Here is a 27,459-nt window from a genome sequence, read left to right as displayed (position 1 = left end):
CACAGCTGTGTGGCATGAGCCTGGCTCAGGTGGCTAGCTTGAAGCCAGCTTAAGTAAGCCTCAGTTTTCTCTACAGTTGCCAGGGGAATCCGGTGCACCTGCAGGTTGAGGGGAGTGAAAGGTTTTGAGGGGCGGGGAGCCTCAATGCTGAGACTATTGGAGGCACAGTGCTCCAGGCCAGGCCAGGCCCACTTCCCCCAGTCATTAAGACTCAAGGGGTCCCCTCTATGGATCAAAGACATGGGCTTTCAGCTGCTGGGACAGCTTCCTGCAGGGGTATTTCTCTCCACTCCATTTGCAGACTCCTGGAAGAGTTGCTTCTGTCACAGATGATGTCTATGGCATCCTCTCCTCAACACGCCACCCTTGGATCCAATGCTCCCAGCCTCCCTCCCTCCCCACACCCATGATGCATAAAGCGGTTCATTTCTCTGGAGGCCCGCAAAAAAATCACAGACACACATACATTAAACGGCACAAAGGTGATATTTGTTTGCAAACAAAGGTCAGAGCAGAGTCAGGTACTCAGATTACTCTGACCAAGCATTGGTATTTGCAAGCGAAATTTATTTTCTCTGTCCTGGGCACGTGTGCAGAAACAGGAACTCTTACAGCTTACTTTTGTTTCATACAAGCATACATGTAAGTTACATCACTACATACATCGCATGTATAGTATAATTAACTACTTAAGTATACAGAGCGGAGAGGTAAATATGCATCAGCTAATTAAGCATGCTCAGAAACTACAACAGGTCACCAAAAGTTTACTTTCCTCACCCCCCCTTTCAAAGACACAGATAATTGAATTTTGGCTTCTGCAATCCGCATGAGAAAAACTTAAAATAGGTGAGGGGGAGAAACTACAATTAGCATGAAAAAGGCTGTGGCAGGACTGAGAAACAAAGAAGTCTTTAGCAGTATCTCTTTTTTATCAGGTGCAAGATCCGAGCTGTGCATTTCTAACAATATTCTATTTCTAACACCCACAATCATCCTCACTCAAACCTCTCAGCCCATCCCAGCACCCCTTCTCTAGATCACCCTTAGCTGTACACTCCCTTGCCCACTTTCAGCCTTGCCCCTCTCCCTTGCCAACACTGACTGCACCTTTGCGCTCTCTTACAATAATTAACTGACTAATGACACCAATTACCCCTCCAGGTCACCAAGTGGCTGGTTACTGAGTGACATGGGGCTGCAGGGCTGGGGCTGAGGCGATAGTGTGAAGGCTCTCTCTACCTCCACTGCCCACAACTGGCTCCCAAGCATTACATGCATACAACAGGGGAACAAAACCTCAAGGCACATTTGTGCCCCTGGACATAGCCAAGCTGAGACTTCTGCCAACTTGTTACATCCAATGCTGTGCCCATGTTTGTATTGTGGCTCCAGTTTGCCATGGAGCCCATGGGAGGCTGTGAAGGGCATCCCTGACCAGCAACTGCACAGGAAACAAGTCACTGGACTCAAAGTCCCAACCCCCTGGGCATAGAAAACCCAGAGCCAAGCTCCTAGTCTGGCCAGCCCACCTGTAGTGCCCTGCCAGGCAGCTCAGTCAGGACCAGGGAAGCCCAGGGCACCCTGTATCCCAGGCCCTGTATCAAGGGTGCTCCATAGAAACCCAGCTCCTGGCAGCCACCTGCCACCCCCAGGGCACTGGCAGAGCTGGGAGATGACAAACCTGTTCAGTGAGTGCAGTGGGGTGGTGGCAAGAGCAGCACATACCTCCAAGGTCACCCAGTCCATTAAGCCTGTGCTCATCAGTGCCAGTGCCTTGGCTGCTGAAGCCTGTGTGCTGAGAAGGAGCAGAGCTCTTTATACAGAGTGTCTGCTGGAGCCCAGCCATGCTCATAAACACAGGGAGGAGGAGACGGATGGCCTGGAGAGAAAAAGGCTGCTAAAGTCAGGGGGGAGCCATAATGGCGCCTACCTCACACAGAGCCTCCAGGGCAACTGCCTGCAGCTCTGAGGGGCCTCTCTAGCATCTCCCTGTTTTTTCAGGACTCCTTCTCCCATTCCTGGTGGTCCAAGACAGCTCTCCCCACCCCAGGGCTGCAGGCCCAGTCAATATCACCCATGAGATGACACTTAAGAAACTACAGCACAGGCCTGAACTTGCAGGTGCCATGGGGCACTGGTAGAGGTTAGCGCCACTGAAAACCACGCGTCAGAGCTCCCTCCTTGCTGATTTCTGCACCTCATTTGATGCTGCCATTTAAAAGTGAGCCCTTCCAGCTGGTGGCTGTTCCTTTAAAACCTGGCTCCATGCTCTGATGTAGCTCTTCCCTACCCTGCACCCCTCCCACCCCAGGATTTGAGGGTGGGAGGGGAAACCCTCACTGCCTCCCACAATGGCAAGGATACACTCTACAGATGTGACCCTCACCTCCCTAGTCCCAGCAGGTGAATCCCTACCCTGAGAAAAAGGCTGGCACCCTCCCCCCCCCCCCCCCCACTGGCTGGGGTCTGGCACTCAGCATGCCAGGATTTGTCACCTCAGTGCATCCCAGCTCACGCTTTGCCACCCTAAATGCTGGCATGGAAAATATCAGGGGGAGGGGAGCTGGGCTGAGTTCCTGGGTTCCCATGAAGCCCATTCCCTGGGCTGCCTGCTTTTGAAACAATAGGTTCTCACATTTCAACCCATCAGCTTTAGGTCTCGCTTGTCTGCTTCACTGCTGGGAATACCTGGCCTGCTCTTGTACCACATGCAGAGCTAGTTCCAAGGGGGTGGTGGCAGTGAGTGGAGCTCTTACGCCCACACCCATTTGCTGCTGAGGCGCAGGGTCCTGCCTGCTACATCAATGGAGCAAGTCAGCCAACACTGAAAAACAGTCGCTCTGAAGCTGTAACCACTTGCTATTGGTGCTGCAGCCCTGGAGACTGTGGGGAGCTTACCTCTTGGTGCAGACCCATCGTTTGAAAGAGATCAAGTGTCTAGCCCCAGCAGTTGTGAGAAAAATGTTCCAGACATGGACTGAGTGTAATTCGTACAATGCTGTCTGCCTGAGTATGCACACTGCCTGAAACAGTAGCTTGGAGAACTTCTCTGAGCTCCCAAGCTGGCCTGAACACTTCTCTCCTGTGAATGTTTCCAGCTTATCTGAGCTGGTGAAGCCAATACTTAACCCATGTTTGGGAACTGCAGTTCAGCTGCATCACACTTCAGTAGATGCAGTCTCTCTTTAGACCTTAGAGGTTGTTGCGCTCTTACTTACCACTTCCCAAAGGCTGGGACCATTCCCTGCCAGGTTTGTGCTCCCCAAAATACCAGCTTTTCCAAGCGATTTCTGATATAATTGCCACACCTCCCAGGTACGTATTCATGTGCTCCTAAGCACTCATCTTACGGTGTTATATAATGATAACATAGTACAGGCACGGCAGGGTGAACTCATGACATAACAATTATTGAACAAACCCTGAAGTAAGCCCATTTTTATTTCAAGGATCACTCAAATCTTCCTCACTTCTCCCTCCACCCAGCTCCTCCCCAACAAAGACAAGCCTTGCGGTGAGTTCTGGAGGTCTAAAGAAGGGCTATTTTGAGTCACAGGGTGTTTGTAAGCCCGTGGGGCCTCATAAACATGCCCTGCCAGCTGTCCTTCCTATTTTACATTGGGCACCTCCACTTTATGCAATAGCAGAAGCATGGTATGGGGAGCAAGGCAGTCTGGCAGGTAGAAGGCCCTCTGGGGCTTTACAGGCCAATGCCAGCACTCTCAACTGCACCCAGAAACCCTGAGGGAGGAACTGTACATTGTGGGGCACCAGTCAGGTGCACCAGGTGAGATAAACCTCTCCGTTGTGGGGCACCAGCCAGGTACACCAGGTGAGATAAACCTCTCCGTGGCTGGCACCAGATTTTGCATTGAGTTAAGGTACACCCAGATGACATGCAGTCATAAGGTACTGCCAACCACTCCTTCTGGGCCAAGGCTAGAAATGGCCTTATCTCCGTTCCCGGTAAGAAGGAAACATTCTGTGCGCAGCACTGCTTTTATTGCAAGAGTCTCCCAGACTTTGCTGTGGGGCCCCTAGGGAGGAGGCACTCTCCCTCCCTAGCAGCATTTTGCTCCTTTGTTACCAAGCTGCCACATGCTGACTTTGCAGATTGTGAGCTGCGGTTGTGACTTAGCTCTCACAGCAGCCTCCATGCACTCAGTTGCCTAGCAAACAGTGACAGCTCTGTCCTTGCAGTGAGAAACGCCAGGGCCAGGGCCCTTACACGCTGAAGTTATACCCCTGGGCCTTCCTCCTGCCTGAGGCAAGGTAGTTCATGAGAGCAAGGTTGGGGCACATGGTTAAGGGGACTGTGGTGGGTATCTTCCTACACACTAGGGACCACAGGTCCAGGCCAGAAAATCCTGCATATGTTGCTCACACCCTCTAACAGGAATGCTCCCTAGAAGGTCAGTGGGTATTTTTCACAGACTATCCCATGACTACTCCAAACCCTCACAAACAGCCAGGTCTGGACCTGAAGGCAGTGAGGACAACAACACGATCATCAGAAGTGGAAGCTACAGAGGGTGCGCGTGGGCATAGGGGAGTGGGTACAGTTATTGTAACTGGTGCACAGGTTTCTTAAGGTGGTTTTAAAAAGAAAAGGTGCGATGGAAGTCTATGACAGAGGATATATCTATATGCCTAAATATATATATAGATAGATAGATATATTTTAATTTAAAAAAAGTTCTGGATTAACGTGCTGGAGAACCATGAGTTAAGAGCAAGTAGATTCCCCAGTGCAGGCATCCTGGGAAGCTGGGCTTTATGGGGGGAAATACTTATTCCTTCAATGGCTGAGCAAAGACCAGGAATTTACAAGCCACTGGGCACTTGTACCAGGTACTAAATTGTAGAGGAAGAAAAGGCCCAGTACTCTTATCAAGACCAATAACAGGGCCTCTGGAGACCCTGAGGAAGGCCTAGTGAGGGTCCATCTCTGTACTACCCTAGGAGTCTCCTGCTGCCTCTTGAGGAGAGCTGAAACAAGCAGCCCATCACCAATGGCCCACAGAACAGCCCCCTGCCATAACACTAGCAGGGGTTACAATGTAAGATGCCTGTGTTGGACATGCCTTTAGTATGTGTGAAGTACCTTCCCTGGAGGCTGGACTGAGTGTTTGTAACAGCCTATTACTTATTCCTAGCTAGTATGTGGCTCCCTTTGCTTGTGTTGCTTGAGGAGTTGAGAGGTTTGATTCCCACTAGCAGCTCTCTGCATGTGACAATTACCGGGGCTGAGGCTGGGGGCAAAGCACAGCAGGAAGAGTGGAAAGAAGAGGAGCGCATTTCAAATATAGCAATGACCTGCTCATTCAGGCTGGCCTTAGGGCCCACAAGACTTAGGGGCACCTTTGAGTTGATCTGACCCTCAGCTGGCTGCCATGAGCTGTGTACTGCAAGCAGCTAAAGGGACTTCTCTCCCACTGCTGGAGGATGGAGATTCACATGCTCCAATCTTGTACTGCTGTGAAGCCCTGAGCAGCCATGAGGAGCAGATCAGAGACAACTGTAAAATCCCAGGCAGCTGCAGGTTGGCTGCAATACTGGCTCCTTCTCTGCAAGGTTACACCAATCCCAGTTCTGAGCTGCAGAGATGCCAGGAGAGCAGCTTCCCTGCTAACCTGCACACCCAGGGCTCAACCAATGCTTTCCTCAGGTGGTGGAAAAGGAAGGCATTCAGGGCTCCCTCCAGGTACCACAACAGGCAGTGGGGTTTCCTCCTTGCAACAGCTGGAGAGAGAAATCAGGGAGCCTCATAGCGCGCTGAAAGCAGGAGTCATCCTGTGCTGTTCCCCAATTGAGGATCAGACTAACACATGAGGCACATGGGAAATGGATTAGGGGGCTTATAGATTTACATGCCTTGATGGCTTAATGTATAGAGCTGAGAGCACAAGAATGCTAAGTGCTGGGGTGGGAGGACACATAAGTGTTGTGCACAGTGCTAATCCCTCCTGGGGACATGGTGGGGCAGCAGCAGGGACCTGTCCCCTGCCAAGCATGAAAGCTAACCCCTTTGGACCCTGCTTCAGTCCCCTGGGGAGTGCGCCAGGAAAGATTCCTGAAGCAAGGATCGCAAAGAGCAAGAGCAGTTCAGAGGCTGTGTCCATTTGGTTCTGCTTCTTCACTGGCTCATGAAGCCAAGTGTTGGGGGAAATGGAGGGGGCAGGGGGATACTGGGCCTGAGCGTTGAGTGGGGCAGTCTGGGGTTGTGGGCATGGCCAGTGAGGTTTAAAAGCAGAAGGTTTGGAAGGTAAGGCTGTTTGAAGAGGTATGGCAGCCTTTCACTTTGCGTGACCCTCAAGGTATGGCATTTGTGGTGTCTGCGGGGCAGAGAGTGCACACAGAAGTCAGTATGAGATTTTCATTCTAATACTGGGTCCCTTACAGAGATGAGTTAAACCAGTGAATCTCTCTGCTGAGGAGAGAAGCAAACACATACTAGGATCACAGCTCCTGGGGCTAGACATCTCCCCCCGCTCAGCTCCTAGAGCTTTTTTAATGATTGCTCCCAAACAGAAAAGCTGGCTTGGCAGGGCTGAAGGTCAGGACTCTACTGCCTGCTCTGTGAGGAAGCATCACCTATAATGATTAGAGCACATAACAGGGAGTCAGACAGGCTCCCTGGGTTTTGTTCCCTGGCTGTGTGACCTTGGTGTCAAAAGTGCTCCCAGGCCTAGCAGCTCATTGGATTAACATCATGAAAGCATGCCAGATCCTGTGAAGCCAATGGTACAGTGGGCAATGATGTGGGTGGCATCGCATCTGGCCTCACCTTGACTCCCCAGTCTCAATGACCAGGAACCTATCTACCTTTGGGTCAGCTGGGGGTGACCTTTTGCCTAGAGCCAGAGCAGGGCTCAAACTCAAGCCTGTGGAGCCACTGAGACACCTCAGCCACTCTTCCTGTACCTTGGGTGAGTCAGCTGAAGTATAGTTTTGTGTTGAGAAGCAGCTCTCAGCCCCCTTTCCTTTCCCTGCTGCCTAGAAGACAAAACACTCCAGGCCAAAGAAAGAAGAAGTCTCCCCATGGGACTGTCAGATTAGACACCTTGCAAGGGAAGCAGGGGCTCCAAATGCCATCCCAGGACTTTACCATACAGTGCTGACTCCCGGCACTGGCATCCGTTCTCAGCGGACAACTGTCCCCAGAGAACTGCTGCTTGATCAGCTGACTATGTGCTGCCTTGAGGAAGTGAGTCAGTCAGGTTGCACATCTGAGGAAGCAGAAGGAGCTGAAGGGAAGTGACTGAGTGTGAGAAACTGCCCCTACTTGGTTCTGTGGGCTGGCTGCCTTTGAGCAGAGGTTACTCGGGCTCAGCACAGGATCTGGTCCCCTCACCAGGTGCAGCTGGCTCCCTGACCTGCTCCCTGCCAGCAAACAGGAACTACATGCTGTTTGGGCCCAGACAGTATCTGTCACACCATGGTTCACGCTCTGCCCCTCTGTGACAACCCTGACTGTGGAGCAGGATGGCCACTCCGACCCACAGTGCTAGCAGCTACCTGGGAAGATACATTTCTCAGCAGAGCTGCTGTCCAGTAAGGCCTGGGCCTGCTTGCTGTTCCTGGCAGTCTCATGGACTGGTCTGGGCTTGAACCATCACCTGTAAAGGGAGCTCAGCTCTAGGGCAGGCAGCTCTCCTTGCTGCTGCCCCACATTCCCCCTCCCCTCTTTGCTACGCTCACTTGTTGCCTCTTGCCTTTAGATGCATCATCAGCTCACCCTGGCAGCAGCCAGAGGATCCCATTTTTAGCTACACAGTTCTCAGTGCAATGCAATTTGTGGTACAGGGACCTGACTGTTAGCAGGCATGGCAGTACTCCAGCACTGCCCAAATTATTTCATAGTTTCTAGGGTCGGAAGGGACCTGAACAGATTATCAAGTCTGATCCCTGCCCTGGGCGGGAACGAATGCTGGAATCATAATACCCAGCCAGATATCTATCCAACCTCCTCTTGAAGACCCCCAAGGTAGAAGAGAGCCCCATCTCCCTTGGTAGCCCATTCCAGAGCCTGGCAGCCCTAACCGTAAAGTAATGCCTCCTGATATCAAACCTGAACCTGCTCTCAATCAATCTGTGGCCATTATTCCTTGTTATCTCAGGTGGTGCCCAGGGTAACAGAGCCTCACCTATTTTGCACTGGTCCCCCCGGTGAGTTTATAGATGGCCACCAGAACCCCTCTCAGCCTTCTCTTGTGGAGGCTGAATAGATTCAGGCCCTTTAGTCTATCTTCATAGGGCCTGGCCTGCTGCCCCGACCATAAGAGTGGCCCTCCACTGGACTCTCTTAAGGTTAGCCACATCCCTCTTGAAGTGCATCTCCCAGAACTGGATGCAGTACTCCAACTGCAGCCTGACCAGCGCCACATAGAGGGAGAGGATCACCTCCCTGCACCTGCTTGTGATGCAACTGTAGATGCATGACAAGGTGGAGTTAGCCTTGCTGACCACTTCCTTGCATTGGCAGCTCATGTCCATCCTGGAGTCAGCAATGACTCCAAGATCTCTTTCAGGCACTGTGTTGTTGAGAAGGGAGTCCCCCAGCCTATAGGTGTGTTGCAAGTTCCTTCTCCCTAGATGCAGCACTTTGGGGGTCTAAAAGCTTCCCAAACAAGGAATTTAGCCTCACAATCTGCTCTACTCCAGAGTTCGGGGGATCTAATTTTCCAGAGAAGGAGATAGGGCAGTAACTTGGCCTGGGGCACATAGCCAGTCTGAGCAGAACCCAGGAGTCCTTGCTCCCAATGCTCTACTCTACTCAGTGAATCACACTGTAAACTACAGCCCTGTACTTCTGTAGGCAAACCACCCTGCTTATAGCCCCTGTCCTGGCCTCTCTGACCCCCTTACTCTGCCGTTTCCTGATTCTGACCCCTGATGCAGATCCCCCTTGCCCAGCCCCTGCCCAATGCATCATGGCCTCTGTGGCACAGGAAAGGGAGGAGGGGACATGCAACAGAATTGTCTAGCCCACTTCAGTGATGCTGTGCAATTCACACTGTGCAAGCCCTTTAACAAGAGTGCCGGCCAAAGCTACAATGTGAAGAGGCAGGGACACCTGGCAAGAAGGCGGCTTTGGGGCACGGGTGGAGAACATAGACTGTGAACTCTGCTCTACCTGCACGATCTCCCTGATGCACACACTGAGGAGGGCACAACACATGTTGTCTGAGCCTGCCTGTCAGTCGCAGGCTGCATTGGCCATGCCATCCCAGCCTGGAGCTCACCCTGCCAGAATAGCAGAGAAGAGTCAGGCATTGCCAGGCATCCCAAGCAGGGAGGAGGTAGGGGCACATGGGCTGAGTCTAAGCACATTTGGCATGACATGGGAGAAGCAAGCTGTGAAGGAGGGGAGCTGAACTGGACCCAGAAGGGCAGGCTATAAACAGAGGGAGCTGTGGGGAGAAAGTACAAAATTGGACGGCCGAAGGTGAGAGGCTTAGACATAAGCACCCTGTGGGTGCAGATCTGGAGTGTGGGGACAGTCTGATGGGGCTGGATCACATTGGCCAGATAAGAACAGGATGCCAGAGCCAGGGGGCTGCAGTGAGCAATAGGAGAGGGCTCTGGGGAGGGTGAGTGGGAAACCTGCCATGCTGGACACCAGTCCTGGGTTCCATGCAGCAAGATAATTGCACAGCATCTGACTGGCTGGGGCAAGAAGGAGGGAGGCTGTAGATCTGTTCATTAAGGCCTGGGGCTGGGGGGAGCTAAACGTGCCCTTGGGATGACCTGGTGGATCTAAGGGATGTCTAAGCATGGATTTGGCTAATTCTGCTCGCTTAGCCCCAAGGCAAGAGGCTTGGCAGGGAACAGAGAGTAACTTCACACACTGCCCATGAGCTGGACCCTGCTTACAGCAGCTGGTTCACAGGGGTGACAAGTGGAGTGATCCACAGCCATGGTGACCTGCCTTTGCCCTGGTGTCAGGGGCTCCCTGGGGCAGAACCAGCTGTGCTGACTTCAGCAGGATTTCCCTGCATGTATGGGCTGGCACCCCATGCCCTCCATGCGCTCTTCCCCCACCCCCTGGGAAACCTGCAGGGAGAAGAACCCTTCCCGCCAGGTGGGAGACTCAGCCTGGGGTTGGGGGGGCTAGCGTGGGGCGTAGTCGCGGTTGCTTACATGTTTCCCTGCAGCTGGCTTCAGCGCTGTCTCCTAACCTGATCTCAGGCTGGCTGCTTCAGCTGGTGTTGGGATCAGCCCACAGAGCCTGCAGGGAGCTCGTCAGGTCCTAGTGCTCACCTAATCCCAAGACTTGGCACTGCAGGCAGGTGCTGGGCAACCTTTGCCCCCCTGCCAAGGACAGTGATCACCCTAGGCCTTGCTTGCCTCTGCTATCCCTGTCCTGGGCTCACCTCCCATGCAGCTCTGCCCAGGCTCCTCCAACTGGAAGGGCGACAGAGCACAGTGCTGCGGACCCAGAACCAGAGGCCAGAGGCCTAGCTCCATGTGTCTATCCTTGTTTCCCAGCAGCATTGCAGCCCTAGCCCTGTCTGGGAGGAGCTGACTGCTATGCTAGAAAGCATCTCTTGAGCCAGGCCAAACCCTGCAGGGCCACAGGCCAGAGCCAGGCGGTGGCAGCAGGGTAGGAGTCTTTGGGGTGCAATGCTTTGCTTGGAAAGGCCAGGGATGCCCTGGGAGCAGGAGGCAGATCAGAGCAGCCACTCACCCTAATTGTGCTGCTCATGATCCTCTGTTCCCTGGGAGCCTTTTCACTTCCCCATATTGCAGAGCCCAGCCCAAATGCTAGGCTGGGCGGCTGCAGCACTCAGCTCAGAGCTCTTACCTGGGGTGGAGGCAGGCAGCTGGTCAGTCTCCCGGGCGCTCAGAGCAGCTCTTTGGCTGGAGGTCTCCAAGCCTGGAGTTGCCCCAACCCCAAGAGGCCATGTTCCCACTAGGAGAGCATGCACGCTGGCTCCAGAGCAGGGTGTGCAAGCTGTGGCATCCTGTCTCACAAAGCTCACAGCTCTGCCCCCACTCCCTTGTCTGTCTCCATCCCACATGTCCATTGCTTCAGGGCTGAGGTGCCGCTGATGCTGTCACCTCCCCATTTCTCTGCCTGACCCAATTTCTCTTTGGTAGGAGTACAGGGGTACTCACAGGAGGGGGATCTCCTTGCCCCAGTGTGGCTGGATGTGGGGCTGCTTGCAGGTGAGCTCAGCTCTCCCCTGCTCTGTGCTGTCGAGCTGATTTCCTAGTCTTGCTGCCGGCTGAGACTAGCTCGGCAGGGCCCCCGCTGGCTCATTAGGTGGAGGCTGCTGCACAGACGGATTAGTGGGGCAGGAAGTGATTCTTCCAGAGAAAGTTCAAGGAAGATTTGTCAGCAGTTCTCAGCACAGCTGAGTCCAAGTGCCAGGCCTTGGGAGGCGAGGGCAGGGGATCCGAGTGGTGGCAAATGGGCAGGGCCTCCAGGTAATTCTTGAGCAGGACAGCAGGGTCAGTGAAGGGCCAGAGCGGAGAGAGCCCCATGCTCCCACCCCTCTCTGGTACCCACTGTGGCACTGCACCCCCCTGTGCTCATGCTGCTGCTGCTGCTGCTGCTGCTGAGTCACCCGCAACTCTCGCTGGCTGTCCAGTGTGCTGAGACCCTGTCCGCTGTGCAGAGGATTGTGGGATGAGAAGGGTTGTCTTGGACTCACTGTGTCCCTCATCTTGGCTCCTGGGCAAGCACAGGATGATGCTGGGTCACTACTGACCAGCTGTCTTGTGCAGTTGAGATGAAGGCCTAGAGCTCCTCATGTCAGCTTCTTCCTCTTCTTCCTCCCAACCCCTTCCTCATGCCTGGGGGCAGCAAGGTGCCTTCTGCAGGATGAGAAGCTGTCTCTGCTGCCCTGCTCCCATTAAAGCAGCTTAGATGCACTATTTACCTTGGTTATGGAGAGAAACAAAGCAAGCAAACTGGCCTAGGACCCAGCAGAGTCAGAGCCCACAGGGGAGGGGAAGAAAGTGGGGTATAGCAGGGTCAACCCTGGGCTGAGATGTAGCCTCCCTGCACTGAAAGGTCAGGGATGTCACACCAGGGATGCCAGGCTGAGCCCTGAAAACTGAAACCTTCTAGACTCAGACTGGCACAGCCCAGGCACTAGGACTCAAGCTCCTGCCAAAGTGTCTCATGTTTTTTCCTGGGGAAGAGGACAGCCTGGTCTCTAAAGCCCAGTCTGCCCACAGCTTGTTGGCTATGGCTGCCAGTAAGGTGGCCCAGGAAGCCTACTAGCACCCCTTAGACTCTGCTCAGCTCTGGTGGGATCACTGGAAACTAGTGCAGCCCAGTACTAGTTTTGGCTGGGGTCTTGGGCCATGTCCCTGAAAACTGGGCAGAGGTCAGCCCTTTTTCAACACAGAGAGGAACAAGAGAACAGTAAGAAAGGATCACCCTTACTGCCAGGTGAGGGCTGGATAGGAATGGCCTACCTAGCTGTTTGCAGAGGGCCCAGCGTCCAGTGGCCTTCTTGTACTGTGTTCCCTAGAGTTGCACCTACTCACTTGTGGGAAGCTGCAGTTCACTTGCTTATCTATCCCCTTTGGGAAATGTGCCAAAAACCAGATGCCCCAGAAATCTAACAGGCCCAGATCTACCTCAGTCCTTGCTGCAGCACTGCACGCTAGTACAACATGGTTGCCTCCTCGCCTGGCCCTGTGCTCCAGGGAGCAAGGGGCTAATGGCCATGGCGCTGCAGGACAATGGGAACTAGGGCAGATATGAACTTCCACGTCAGCAGGGTCTGCCTCTAACCACAAGTACCAACCTCCAGGTCCTCAGACACCCTGTGTCTGCTGAGTACCAGGGCATTCCCAGGGATTTGAAAGCACTGTAAATCCAATTCTGGCTGAACTTCAACAAGGAAACTGGAGTAGGGTGTGGGAGAGTGGGGTTTGGAGTCCCAGTACTGACTGGAGACAGTCAGTTACTGTGATGTTTCTCACTGTTGCCCTAGAGCAGCCGTCCTCCATCCCTGTTTGATGCCTATGCATTCTGCATGGCAGCCCATGAAGCCTACTAACACCCCTTGGACCCTGCTCAGCTCTGGTGGGATTAAGAGTCACTAGAAACCAGTGCAGCCCACTGAATTCAGTGCAAAACATGTGAATACACTGAGATGGAGAGTGCTACTGGCCCCTCAGACAGCCCCCCACCTAGGGCCTGTCTGGGAGGTGGATTTTTTTTTAGGAAAAATTTTTCATGTCTCAAGCCAAATCAATTCCAAATCTGTGAGTCATTCAAGAACCATATGTGGCCTTGCTACCAGCAAGCATCCTCCACCCCCACCTGGGGCTTCAGATGCTTCCAAATCTTTTGGCAGGGATCCTACGTGCAGGCCCAAACCTGGAGACTTGGGGTTAGGATGCCCCCAAGTTTTGCTTGCCTTCAGCCATATGGCTGCAGGAGCAACCTAGGGAGGAGTCTCCCATTTCCATAAAGTCGGTGTGTAGCCGAGACCCTCCCACTGGAAGATAGCCGGTGGGAAGTTAAGTATGACGGTCTCATAGGAAGTCCTGTCTGCAAGCAGACAAGGGTGCAACCCTCCACTACATAATGCCATTTTAATTGTATTACCTTGGTCAGGGAACTTCCCATGCCATCATCATGGTCACGGTATTTCCCCTGTCTGGGAGGTGGATGAGTGAAAAGCAGGAGCTGCCTCTGGCCTCAGTTCCTCTGCATGAAATGAGCCAGGCCTGGGCCACAGCCCCTTCCCCAGCAAGGGCTGGGGGCACACAGGGCAGGGCAGGAACTTGGCAGACTCTTTTCAAGGCTGTGTTCCCTCTGAAGGGCCTTTGAGCAGGCAGCTCCTACCTGCTCCCAAGAGAAGAAGGGTCTGGTGACCTCTACCATAGTCCCTAGCTTGGTGGCTCAGTTCTAAGCGACCATCTGTGATGCATGAGGAGCACTTTGAGCCAAAGCCTCTTAGTGAGAAGGGTGAGAGCCCCAAGATGAAAGCCCCAAGCCCCTGCCATCCCTGACCAGGGTAGGCTTCCCCAGGATGAAGCCAGGAGAATCCCATCCCAAGCAACCCCTTCTTCTGCCTAACCCTATGGAACAACACTCAGAGCCCAGGGCAGCTCTCCTGTCCCAGGTGGCACAGGCCCTGGTGGCAGCAAGGGAAGGAGTCACAGAATCATAAGGTTAGAAGAGACCTCAAGGGTCGCCGAGTCCAACCCCCTGCACAGACATAAGCTGGATGAAGAGACTTCAAGATTGTTCTGTGTGCCTTTAATAAAAATAATCCCACTCTTCCCCACACTCTGCCCTGCACTGTGGGTGCACTGGGGTGCTTGGGGAACAGGCTGCCGGGTACCCTATGCACAAGGTAGAGTCTCTCTGGCTCCATCAGCTCCAGTGTCACACAGAGACCTGACCCTACATGCTCCAAGAGAAGGGCCTGAAAAAGACAGCAGGGCATCCCCCCTACAACCCGCCATGCTCAGTGCCTGCTTAGCGTGCCTTCCCAGTAGCTGCTCCTGTGGGGAAGTGAGGTGCAGCTTTCCGCTGAGGCGGTGTAAGCAGAGCCCATCAGTGCAGAGACCTCTGCCTCTGCACTCTCACCAGCCCTGGGGGTAGGGAGCTAGCAAGCCCTGTGGGTTTGGTGCCTACAGTGAGCGGGTGCTTGGAGAGTTCCTGTGAGGAAGGCTCCTGTTCACAAGCTGGCAGGCCCAGCAGGAAGAAACATGGGCAAGTTCTGGCCTGCGTTCCCCTGTCCTGGGCTCATTCTTTCTTCCCGAAGAACTTCTTGAAGACAGACTTGTTCTTGGGGCGAGGGGGGGTACCCTGGCCCCTCTCCACTAGCACATCCCGGGGGCTCCCTGGCATAGCCACGAAGGAGTGACAGCGAGCCCTGGGCGTGGCCTGCTCCCCGATGTACAGCGTAATGGAATAGCTGCTCCCAGGCTCCAAAGGCTCCTTGGGTACTGACACTGGCGTGATCTTCTGGTAGGTGGCTGAAAGAGACAGAGCACTGGGTGGGTTGCTACTTCCCACGGGAACATCAACCTCACTGAACCAACAGGGGCGCCCAAGAAAGGGGCACAGGGGGTCAGTCACTGCCATGGTGCCAGCTCCAAAGTGGTGCTGTGGGGGACTGTCCAGGACTGGGATAAGAGTGTTGCAGTTTATTTTGGGGGCAGTCTCACAAGCTGCCTTGAGCAGCCTCCTCTCTATCGCAGGTGTTTTCATGAGAGGCGAAGGGTGTTGGTGCCATCTGGTGGTAGCCATCAGCAATGGAATTGTGACCTTGAATAGCAAGGTCTCACATCCCCAGGAAAGCCAGGGGTTTAGCTGCAATAATGATGCTGCATTTAGGCACAGGAGACCAGCCAACATCCAGCAGCCAGCCATAGCAGCTCAGCTACTTCACAGCATGGTGAATGGATCCTCTAAGTCGTGCTGTGTAACAGGTATTCACCCTGTTCCCACCTCAGAATGAGTTCAATCAAAAGCGAGTCACATTCCCAGCCTTGGGCAAAACCCCTTCCAGATCAGGGTGCCTGCTGGGATTCCCAGAGGCCTGGATCTCAGCCCATCCCTACCATCCCTAAGTAGAGCACCATTCATGGGTAGCATCCAGGCACAGCCAGCCAATCAAAACTCTCACCTTCTCTGTTCAGCACCCTTTGCATATGCAACCCCCCGGGAAGGTGGGTCTGCACTGCCAACAGGGAACCAGAGACTCACAAGTTGCAATGGAGAGCACACCAGAGACATAGGGCCAGAGCTCCCAGTCCTGTTCTTCCCACACTGTGTACCTGAGGTGAATGAGTAGGACCTCCTCTTGTTGGTTACGAGGGCATAGTCTTCCTCCTGGCAGTTGGCATCCTGTGACCTTGGAGATCCTGTAGGTGACCACTGGAACCGCCTGTGCCCTGTCATCTGGCTGTTGGCTCTCTGACTATCTCCTAGCAAGGGAAAAACAAGAAAGGAGCTCATGTAGGCAAGATAGACAGATCGACAGATGGACAAGGGCTTAGGAGCAGGCTGTTCTGGCACAACTTCTACATCACCACCATCCTGATGAGCCCTGGGACATCCCAGCAGACTGAGGATGGTAGTGGGAGTGCCCCTTTCAATTTCTGGGACCCAGGTGGAACAGGGAGCTAGAGGCTTCTCTTACTACAGCAGGCAGATTTACAGGTAGGAGCAAGCAGCTGAACATGGGCTAGCTGCAGAAGAATAGGCACCCAGGGACCGATAGGTTGCAAGTGCCTACTGCATGGTTAGCTGCCTAGCAGTAAGACAGTAGGGCACAGCCCTGGATAGGCAGCAGCAGAAGAACCATGGCTAAGCCAGAGAACCAGCTGAAAAACACACCTGCGGTCAGTCAGGAGAACATCTGACCAGAAGAGGAGAGGCTCAGGGGACATAAGCCTGGGTTCCTGAGATAGAGGAGTCAGTGTGGCCTTGAAGTCTATGAGGAGAAGAGCTCCTGCTAGCTCGGGCAGGAGCTGCAAGCCAGGTCAGGTACTCCCAAGTCTAAGAGAACCAGTGAGTGGAGAGGTGGCTTTGAAAGCAGTGTGGTGGCCCAGAGGGGCTTTGGGGGTGTTGTTAGAAGCAGTTTGCTTATGTTTGTGTTGCATTTTAAACTGGAGGACTGACTTGTGACTGTAGGGATGGTTAGAAGGCTATGTACAAGTGCTTGACAGGTACTCCAGGTTTGGCCCTGCCAGGACTAGGGGCAAGACAGAAATGGGCTGAGGCCAAGGGGGCCAGAACCTGATCCCGAGAGAGAGAGAGAGAGAGGGGGAAGATACTGAGGCTGAGAAGCTGGGCCAGAGTAAGTGGGCCATGGTTAGAAGTCTACGGTCAGAGTAACTAGTGGGCTAAGGCCAAAAGGCCTGAAGTCTGTACAGGAAGATGGATGACAACAGAATGACACCTTTAAGGCATGAGTGTGTCGGGGTGAGGGGGGGCACTGGAGACCACAATTAGAGTGGTGACCACCAAGTTTAAGTAGTGTCAGCAGGGCATGAGCAGTTTCAACTGAGCAAGGACTCAGGGACAGCCTCCCGAACAAGATAGAAAGAACATCAAGGCATGGCTGGTGAGATCAAAGGGGAGTATATGGAGGACCTGGAGTACAGGCAGAATTAGGGTGGTCCTAGGGGGTTCCAGGGTCACCCTTAGGGCCTGTTTTTTCCCACCAGGATCAATCCATCATCCCTCAGCAGCAGTGAGCCAAGGCTGCTTGGGGTTTGTGAGAGGGAAAACTGGCTGGTTTTGGCTCAGTTACTGCTGGGACAGACCAGTATGATGGACGGAGGCAAGCCTAGTGTTCGGGTGCTGTAGGGAGTGGGGTGGGTATAGGGGCTTCCCCTCTAAGGCAGTATAGAGCCCAGGAGGGCCTCTGCTTGGCTTGGTAGGAGCATACTCCCCTCTTCATCAGCACTTTCCACCATGCCACAGTACAGTGCCAGGGGCATGGCAGTACTGACAGTCTTCTAGACAAGCTGGAGGTCTTGGCCACTTGTGCTCATCCTAGGAATTTCCCACAGGAGCAGGGGTGAGGGAGGGGAAGGTTATTTTGGGGCCTGGAATTGCCAGCTTGGGCAATTCCACTGTGTATCTTCAGCTAAACAGAGGGCATAGGAGACTTCTGCTTGCCTGTGCTCCTAGCGCTCTCTCTCCCCCTCCCATCCCCAAATGGCTGGATTCACTAGCAAATTGCTTAACATTTGTCCCAACTGAGAATGAGCCTGACAGGCACACAGGATGCGAGATGCTGGGACCTGTGGTTCCACCAGGGGTCTATTGTGGATTCATCTACCCTGGATGCAGCAGAGCAAGGTGAGAGGCCCTGCTCCAATGGAGGGAGTGAGGGAGACTGAAGCACTTGAGGCACAGATGTCTCATGGGCCAGAGCACTAAGAAGCAGCTGCACATGCTCACCAGCCAGTAATGCTGTAGAGTCCTGTAGGTCCTCCTGATTCCCAAAAGGCAGGTGCATCCTGGCACTTGATCTGGGCAGCAGCGTGATCTCTTGGCTCTTGGCTGTAACAGGCTGATGGTGGCCCTGGAGGTGGGAGCTGCTGGATATGAAAAGAAGTGGTGGAGAGACAGATTTCGTCACTCACCTGCAGAGAAGATCTGCTCACCTCAGGCCCGGGAAACCTCACTCACAGGCTCCATCTGTGCCAGCTTGGACAGGGACTCTACCATGGGGTTCCCAGTGCAGGAGAAAATTTGTGTGTGCTGTAGTGATTTGGCTTCATTAGCAGCTTATTAGGGGCTTATTTATTGGTAAAATGATTAAGAGATGACCTTGGTGACCAGAGAAGAGAGCCTCCACTGGGAGGAGCTGCAGACCCCAGAGAGGGGGAGCAATAAACCAGCAGGAAATGGAGAAGTTAGAGATACTGCCTGAACGGCGCTGTAGGGTCAGCACAGCACTCTCCAGCCACACAGCCCAGACCTGGCCTGGCTGGCTCTGAACACTCGGGCTTAGTCTCTACCAGCTCAGCAACTGCCTGAGGCATCCTGCTACTCACCTGATTGGGGAGCTGGTCCCCTCTGCAGGCTGCACGGCTGCCTGGAAATAATCCACTTCGGGGAAACCTGTGGGCAAAGCAGAAACTGGTTGCTAAAGTAGCTGGCAAAGGGTCAAACTCCAGTGGTTGCAGAGAGCACCCAGGGGTCCTCAGTGCCCCTGAAGAGCGAAGGGGAGCAGGGGCCCTAAGGTCAGCTCTGACAGGTGCAGCCAGAGCAGCCCGTATGTGACTGTCTGCACAAAGCAAAACAGTTGGGTCTGGAGTATGGCACTACAAGGAGTCTGGAAACTGCCTTCTGCTACTTGACCTGGAGTGTGCATGGGGTTGGGGGCAGGTGGTGCTTGGGGGGAATTCACTGTTTCTCAGACATCACCCACAGTAAGAGGAGGAAAGGTCCTGAACAAACGGGTGTTTCATATCCCTTTATATCCAATGGAGACAACCAGGCTGAGGGGCCCACACAGGCTCAGGGCTGGCTCCTTGAAGCCTTTCACTCTTGAATCTCACTGATGCACCCTCATGCCTGCCAGCCATTTTGTCACCATATCTGAGCCCCCTGCCCTTGTTTAATCATCATGTTGGTGCAAGGACCTTACTGTATGGGACAGCAATGGCTGAAGGCCAGGATGGGGCCTCTAGGCTCCGTGCAGTGAGAGACAACGGGTCTCTCGCTGGAAAGGGTGGGGGCCCGACTCCTTTACATCATTTTTAGACTAGTGGGAATGCACTGACTCCAGTGGTGTCACTTTTTGATTTAGACCAGCACATGTGTGGTTAAAAATTAAGCCTTCAACTCTTCCTCATCAAAGAGCTGCAGCTGCCCAGGACAAGCTGTCATCTTGTACAGAAGTCATATGCATACTACTGCCCTGTCTCATAATACTAGGTGTGAACAGACTATAATAGGGAACAGCTGGTGTGGGGAAAATGAGGGAATGAAGGTGCAGTGTGGGTGCCCCACACACAGCTCTGCTGGTCTTCCTTCGTCCAGTCTGCAGCCCCCCGCCATTCCAGCCCCAGGCTCCCTTTTTTTTGTGGCCCCCTCACTTGCTGATTGGGGCCCAGTGGCCCCAACCCTCACTGCTGATTGGCTGAGGGAGTCAGGGGTGTACGCCCCCCCAGGGGATCTTCTGTATTCTGGGGTGCTCAGTAGCCACCCTAGCTCCATCCCTTCATCATCTCATGTCCTGCTGGTGGTCACAGCATGCCTCACCTGAGTTCTGCTGCAGTTTGGAGACCCACTCATTCATGAGAGGTTGGGATGGAGCTCTCAGGAGGTACTCGGAGCCATCCCGCAGCCTGGGGGGACAACAGCGAGTCAGTAGGAATAATGATGTGGGCTGCAGACACAATGGTTCCTGCCACCCCACTTCCCAGGAGCCTGGGTGCCAAAGGGAGAGAGGGACAGGATCATCCCCACCCCAACCCTGATTTCACACACTCTATGCCAGGGTTTCTCAACCTTTTAAGTAGCAAGTACCCCCCGATTTCTGAAAATTTTAATAAGTACCCCAACACTTAATTTTCCAGGGGATTTTATATTTGCAGGCTAATGTGTGCTATATGTTGGAAGAAAGGCAGTGTATATAAGGCCGTGATACGACAGATATCTGATCTGGTGTGGGTACGGTTGCCACCTTTTACACCAGGGGTGCACATCTCAAGTATGTACCTGGGCTAGAGGTGATGTTGCCCAAAGCTTGGAGGGCTGAACGCCAAATTATTACTGGGGAATTTAAATTTTGCCATAGTTTTGAGAGGAAAAGAAGGTGAGACAGAGAGAGAGTGTTGGGATACTCACATACCCCCTGCCTGTGTCTCGTGTACCCCCAGGGGTATGCGTACCACAGGTTGAGAAACTATGCTGTGTGACTCAGGACAAAGGCATCTGAGCTTGGTCCCCATGGCTCAGCAGCTGGCGCTTCAACTAAGCTGCCTGCTGAATGACCTTGCATGATCTGCAAGCTCCACAGTCTCTAAGGTGCAGAAACCTTAAAGCTGCTCCAAGCCTGGCCTCTGCCAACAAGGGGTGCTGCAACAATGGGAATGCCCATCCTGTAAGAAGCTCTGGGGAACTGCCCTGTTCTGGTTACTCACTGTAGCCTGAAGCAGTTGGTCTTTTTTGTATACTCCATATCCTGGGTGCAGTGTGCTCCTGACAAGTTCAGGGGCAGGGCCACCACAGAGCTCTGCAGTACAGAGGACCAAAAACGAGAGTGAGGTCTCTGCAGCTTGATGGGCTGTTTCCCCCATGTCTAGCGGGGGTTCTCACACTGGAGACTCCCAGCTAGCACCCATCCCTGGTCTGTAGTCCCTAGCTGTTATCCCTATGATCTGCCATAAAGGGGCACTGCCTGGCACAAAGCAGTGCCTGCTAGACCCTCAGTTACATAGGACAGATGATAAGGTGGGTCAGCAGCAATGCTGCAGAGATGGGGACATTCAACAGTGAGGGACACTGCTCACAGCAGTCCAGTGCCCAGGAAAAGCACTCTCAGCACTAGCCCCAGGGTGGTTGACAAGCAGCAGGAGAGGGCACTGGGGAGAAGACTTTGTCCTGCTGCTGCAGGAATAATCTTGGTAGTGACTCAAATCCTCCCAGCCCCAGACATCTCCCTGGAGCACCCTCCCAAGCTGGTCTCTCCACCCCACAGCCCCAGATCTCAGCCCTTTGTGCTAGCTGGGAAGCAGGAGATCAGTTCTCAGGTGGCCCAGCCCTGCTGCCTGCCAGTCCTTTTGAAAGCACCTCCACATGTCCATTAATACAGCTCACACTCTTCTGACAGTCCTTCTAGTCCTGGGCTGCAGCAGGGCAGGGACACCAGAGCACACAGGGAAGAGAAGGCACTTGCCCATGCTCATGGTCTCAGCATGTGGCAGCACCCAGGAATTCCAATGCCCACCAATCCCCCCAGTCTCCAACCACTGACTCCCCCCGTTCCCTTTCCACCCCTACTGCCAAGAACATAACCCAGGAGTCCTGACTCCTATGCTCCCTGCTCCAAGTACCAGACACCCCTTTGTCCCCACCAACAGACCAGAGGTCTGACCTGTGTCTGCCAGGGAGGATTTCCTGGATATACCTTAAGAGTGTCCTTTCTGTCCTGGTAGAAGCACAGTGTCTGCCTCATCAGCACAGTGTGGAACAGATTCCAGGTGCGACAGTTTGCCTACAAGACCGCAAGCAGAAGCAAATAGTTAAGTAGGCAAGGCCAGCATGGAGGCTCCACCCTGAGTCCCAGAGGCATCACAAGGTGGAGATGCTGCCCCTGCTCTGCTGGGTTAGCAGAAATGTGGGTGCTTTTCAGTGAGGCAGTCCTATAGAGGGCCTGTTCAATGGGTCAGGAAACCAGAGAGGGACAACCACCCAGCTCCAGGGATATCCCTTCCTAAACAGTGCCCAAAAGGATTGGCCCAAGGTTCTACTAGTTGCTTCCCCAGGAGCCATGTGCATGCACTGCTGATGCCTCAGGTTGCAGCAGAAACAGGATGGGGCCCCAGGCAGAGAGAAGCAAACCTGGGCTGCTCACCTCAGGGAAAGACACCTCCTTCCCCCAGGGTAGGGCAAAGCATAGTTTGGCCCTGTCTGCATTAAGGGGCCAGTGTAGATGTAGCTATGCCCTGGTGCATGCCTGAGGGCAGTTCCTGAGGACAGACCAGGTCATAGGGTGTGAGAGAGAGAGGCAGCACATGTCTGTGTAGAGCTGATGTCTCTGAGATTAATCTATGGGCCATGGCTTGGGAAACAGAAATCACTGTCATCTGGAAGGCCCTTAGGTCATGTGCCTGCTGGGCTGAGACTGCAGGCAGCTAGGGGACAGCAAGGGGCTTTTGGCCCGCTGATATGTCCTCCATAGGAGGTTTATATTGAGCAGATTCTTTTTGGTATTGGGTGGTGGAACCGGAGTGTGCTCCATCCACTCCATGCATTGACCTGGTATTGCAGTGCCTCCAGGACCGGTGCAAAAAACAAAAAACAAAACAAAACAAAAAAAAAGCTTTCCCTGAGATCATGCACTGTGTGCTGAGCACCCAGCATCTCCAAGAGAAGCCAAGGGAAGTACTTGGGCATCAGCACCTTGCAGCCTGCCTGCAGGCTGTATTTCTGGCTGCCCCAAGCAACCTGTGTACAATGCTGGAGGTCTGCAAGCCAGAGCCTGCTGAGAAGGAGGAGCTGCTCCTACTGTACCTTTTTGCCTCCTGTCTGCAGCACATGCTTCCTCTCCAGTGCTCCTTCCATCATCTGAAACTCCATCTTACCGGGGGGAGTCTGCAAAGAGACAGATAATGATCAAAGTGGCACTGGTGCCACTGGGTTCTTTGGCAGCCACAGGCCAGGAGTGGCTGAGATCTCCTGTCTCTCAACAGGACAACCTCAAGTTTGCAATGACAAAGGGGAGCCTGGGGCCATGTCCTGGCATAGTCAAGATCTGTGACAGAGAACAGATAAAAGCAGAGCCATATGCTTTCTAATAGGACCATATACTGTCCTCCTGCCACCTTTCCAGGATTTTGTATCCTGACCCATTAGCTCTATGTTATTTTCTAGACCCTGAAGACTCGAGTTAATCAAAGCCCTGCCACGTGACACACTAGCAGCTACAGCAAGAGAGACCATATTCCTTCAGGGAATTAGCAGGAAGACCTGCATGTGCTTTTATGCTCTGGAAGGCCCAGGAACTCACCCTCCTGCAGATGCAATGGCTACACAGATGGTGAACCTGAATCTTCCAGTGGCACAAACAGAGTGCATGTTTCTGGGAGCCGGGAAAGACCTCCTGCAGCTGGAAGCCACCACTCTTTTCTCCTCTCTGTGGGCCAAGCCACTGGAGGGCACATTGTGCCTTCAGATCTGCAGAGGCAACAGGCATCTACCTCAGCACATCTTCACATTACAACACACCTGTAGCAGGTACTCCCACAAGGCAAACATATGGCTGTACCTACACAAGCTGTTTGCAATGTGCTGCTCACAGACCAGGATCTTGTCCCCTGAAGCTGGCTGTAGACTCACAGCTAACAGTTACTCAGGGAGCTCTAGGGACAGGTGCCTGTGCTTAGGATACCAAAGGATTTGATTTCCCCACCCACTGGTGGTTGCAAGTACAATTTGAGGTAGATCCCTGATGCAGATGGGAAGGTGCTAGCCACGCAAGCCCCATGTGCTACTCAAGAGTGACCAATTTTGGGGTGGAATGAATTGGAAGAAGCTCCTAGCCTGTCTTGCCGCCCCAGGGGACTGTGGCATAGAGGACTGTGAGCATAAGGCAGGGCTTGCCTAGTTCTTTTTAATTTTGTTTCTGGGGCCAAATCAGTTCCAAATTGTATCGACTGAGCAGAGCTCAGTTGTTCAAGTCTGCATGGCTCTACCACTGGCAAGTCTCCTCACTCTCAGACTCTTCAGCCTGGGGCTTCAGATACTCCCAAATCCAACGCAGGCATCCTATGTGCAAGCCCCAAGCCTGGAGGCCTTGGAGTTCAGATGTCCCCTAGTCTTGCTTGCCCCTACCCAAAAGGCCAGAGGAACAAGCTAGAGGGAAAGCCAGAATGCAGTCCCCAATCACCATAAATTGCATAGTCAAGATCCTCCCATTAGGTGGCTTTAGTAGACTCTTGCGTGGGTCAGCCTACCAACAGTGCAAAGGACAGCTTTTCACCCTCCACTACACCAAGTCATTCAAGGCCTCATGATGGTATCTCCTGAAGGCAGGGACTGTCTGGTTGTGTGGTCAAGGGAGGATGGCAGGGGTCTGCACAGGCACCTGGAAGCCCCAAGAAAGGGCACACACAGCTTACTGACAGCCAGCCACTCTGACCTTGCCAAGGTCTCTGTCCTCCTCCTGGTGCTTCTGCCGGTTCTGTGGGCCGGTGCCCTCCACCGAACCCAGGGACACAACCTCCTTCACCCCGTGAAGCCCCTCTTGAGATGGGAGCGATGCCCAGAACCCACTCAGGCTTCCCTCAGTTTTATGCCCCTTGCCAGTGCCTCTTCCTGTTTGTGGATTGCAAAGGAGCTGGGCAGAGGCAGGGAGTGTGAACTTGGCCACCAGCACATTGTTCTCTGATGTCAAGATGAGCTTTCTGTTGGAGACATCTGGGTTCTGCACCTCGTCCGACCCATTCCCCATGGTGGGGCACATGCTGGGGTCTGCTCGGGGACTCTGCCTGCTGTGCCCCTCCACGCTGCTCCAGATGGCCTGAAGCTCCTCTTCATCTTCCTCAAACAGCTCATGGTCAGGGTGGCAAACCTCTACTGAGCCTGGTGGCTTTGCTTCTTTGGCCAGGCCTAACCCCATCATGTGTCCAGCAGAAGCCAGGTCCTGAGGCCCTGCGGAGGCTAATGCCAGGCTCTGCTGTGGGTAACTGATATCATACTCCAAAACTGAGAGCTGGGGGGTGGCTCTGAGGCCCAGGTTAATCAAGGGGAATGGGTCTGTACCTCCACCAGGGAGTTGCACAGGACTTTCCTCAGAGGCCTTGCTCACAGGGGCAGTCTCTAGCTTGCCCTCCTTGAGCTTCCCACTTCCTCGTGGTGGTTCTCCTCTGGCAAGGGCCCCAGTGGAGAGCTTGGTAGGAGAAGGCCTGAGCTCTATCCTGGTGGCTTCCTGGAGCTGGGGTTTGAGGTCCACTGGCTTCTCCGGCTGCACCCTTCCTGGGCTGCCAGGCTTCCCCAGCATGGCTTTCAGCTGGTTCCACTCCCGGCCAGCCTGTTCACGCAGCATGCTGATGCGGGACAACTGGTGCACTTGAAAGTCCAGGAAATCATCACTGGAGCTGCTCTGGGCCTGGGGACTCTGCCCATCCTCTCGGGAGGGGGCTGCAGCAACGCTCTGAGACTTCTTCCTGTCGTAGCCTGGGTTGAAGCTCACTTCTTCAAACCAAGTGTCATGCTCACTCTTCAGAGCCTTCCTGGAAGGCTCCATGGATCCTCCAGGCCTTGGGCAGGTGGTTAGCAGATGGCTCAGCACCTCCTTTGACAGGCTAGCACCATTCACCTCTTGCTCTGGCCCCTTGACCTCCCACTGAATCACTCTACAGGGCTGCTGTCCCTTCTTCCTTTCAGCCACTTCCTTCCGCGCTATTTTAATAGAGTCTTGGACATTCCTGAGGAGACCAAGGTCCTTGGGCAGTTCCAGGCTCAGGACAGACCCCAGAGAAAGATGCCGGCAAGTGCCCTTTGATGAAGCTGGCTGTGAGCTGCTGGGACCCATGCCCTGGCTCAGGACTTCAGCTTTGGGGCCACTAGATGCAGCCCTAATGGTACTACATTCAGCATTGCTGGCCCTTCCTGGGGGACCCTCTCCCAGCTCTCTCAGCTTGGGGCTGGAAGCCTTCTCTGCCACCTTCCTCCTCTCACACTTCAGGGGCCAAGTGTTACTGGGATTGTGCTTCTCTTCCGACCAAGGCTGCAGTTGGCTGGGCTCTGCTGTCAGGAGCCTCTGCTGCCAGGGTGGCTGGGGACCTTTCACCACCACCTTCCTGCCCCTCTGCAGGCTGTCCACAAGAGGGCTGGAGCTGGCTTTGGGCAGGGTGTGGAAGGTAGTGTCTGCCCCAGTGCTTGAAACCAGGGAGGCATGGCTTCCTGCAGGTGCTTGTTTGGCTGGGCAGGGCATGGTGGAGCTCCTGTGGGTGGCAGATCCAACCCCTTCGTTCTCCTTCACACACAAATAGGTGCTCACCTGGGAAACACAAGGGCAGGGGAGAGATGTTAGACCCACCTGTCTGCTGGCTTAAGGCTGCTGGTGCCCGAAGATACCCAGGCTAGGGTGGGAGGAACAGGGGCATATTCCTGGGCTCCCTCATGGGCATGCATACCTAGCAACATGCAGATCCACACAGCTCCTTGTGCCCAACCACTGGTCATGTCTCACAGACAGCACCATCCATATCACACAGTGACAGCAGCCAGGGGAGGGCACACCCCATGATACTAGGGACCACTGCCTTTGCTCCCGGGGACAAGCCAGTGCCTGTTGACTGGGAGCTGCATGGCCAACACTGTGGGAGCCTAACTGTGTCCCCCTCACTCTAACATGTTGGGGTGCCTATAGAAACTACCCAGAATGCAATGCTCCTTGGGGTCTGGTGTGTTGAGGGGGCGGGGAGGGGTGGTGAAATGCAGCAAGTCACCCTTCCTTATTATGGATGGTGAGGGTAGCAGGCTGCATTTGCAGAGCCCAGCACTCCCCATCTTCCAGTCTTTGCTGGCTGGCACTGTCTTAGCAAGTGAGACTGGGTCACTGCCCCTCTGGGTCACTGCTCTGCTGGGGTGGGGATGTGGCTCCCTCCTGCATGGTCATGCCTAGCTCTCCAGCTGCTGGTCCCTGCACTTTGATTGCACAAGGAAATGGTGGTAAGGGGGGAACAAGGGTGAGCTGCTCCCTGTAATCCAGGGTCTGGTGCTGCTGATTGCCCCAGACCCTGCTGGGTGACTCCCCTACTGCCTGAGTGAGCACCACTGAACTGTTCCCACAGGCTGGCCAGGCCTCAGTTCTGCCTGCAATCACATGGCTGCCTTACATTCAGCCTCAGAACAGGGACCTGGACCCAGCCCTACCCCATTCCTTCTGAATGACCGAAGACGCTACATGGGGATCTGCCCAGCTTGTCCGCGCTAACATTAAGGGTTACTAGATACAACGCATTAAGCAGACACAGTCTCCATAACCATGGCACCCATGCAGGACTGCAGACATCTTGAGATGTCCCCAGAATGGGGCTGACACGTGCAGCCCAGAACAAATTCTCCAGCCCCTCCCCGCCGCGTTTCTCCCATGCATATCACCCTCTTCTACAATCGGTCCACACTTGATGGCTTGGTCAGCCTCCACAGTCCATGGCTTGGTCAGTCTCTGCTCAGCCTAAGAGCGAGAGAACCAACTTCTGCCAGCTACAGTATGGCTTTGGAGACCTGCCCACTGACAACTGCACTGAGACTGTCCCCAACACAGTTCATCC

General features: G+C 54.0%; 1 protein-coding gene across 10 annotated transcripts in view; it reads right to left on the bottom strand.

The window, feature by feature from the left end:
- Positions 1-14,219: 14,219 nt before the first annotated feature.
- The window catches only part of LOC149873513 (uncharacterized), a 37,514-nt gene continuing 24,274 nt past the window's right edge, over positions 14,220-27,459 (bottom strand). For 7 of the 10 annotated variants that reach the window (XM_090046291.1, XM_090046309.1, XM_090046302.1 and 4 more), the window contains 9 exons: positions 24,318-26,180; positions 22,691-22,771; positions 21,585-21,671; positions 20,599-20,690; positions 19,715-19,800; positions 18,502-18,568; positions 17,903-18,042; positions 15,766-15,915; positions 14,220-14,961 (listed from right to left, as the gene is read on the bottom strand). In XM_090046291.1, coding sequence (XP_089902417.1) covers positions 14,729-14,961; positions 15,766-15,915; positions 17,903-18,042; positions 18,502-18,568; positions 19,715-19,800; positions 20,599-20,690; positions 21,585-21,671; positions 22,691-22,771; positions 24,318-26,180 — 2,799 coding nt within the window. In that variant the 3' untranslated portion in view covers positions 14,220-14,728. The remainder of the gene's footprint in view (positions 14,962-15,765; positions 15,916-17,902; positions 18,043-18,501; positions 18,569-19,714; positions 19,801-20,598; positions 20,691-21,584; positions 21,672-22,690; positions 22,772-24,317; positions 26,181-27,459) is intronic. The other 3 variants (XM_090046330.1, XM_090046331.1, XM_090046294.1) reach the window with 2 other exon arrangements.

Source organism: Crocodylus siamensis, chromosome 1, assembly GCF_052110815.1.
Source record: "Crocodylus siamensis isolate JL-2025a chromosome 1, ASM5211081v1, whole genome shotgun sequence".
NCBI lineage: Eukaryota > Metazoa > Chordata > Crocodylia > Crocodylidae > Crocodylus > Crocodylus siamensis.
Note: the sequence above shows the minus strand (reverse complement) of the source record. Positions and strands in the feature narration are given on the sequence as shown.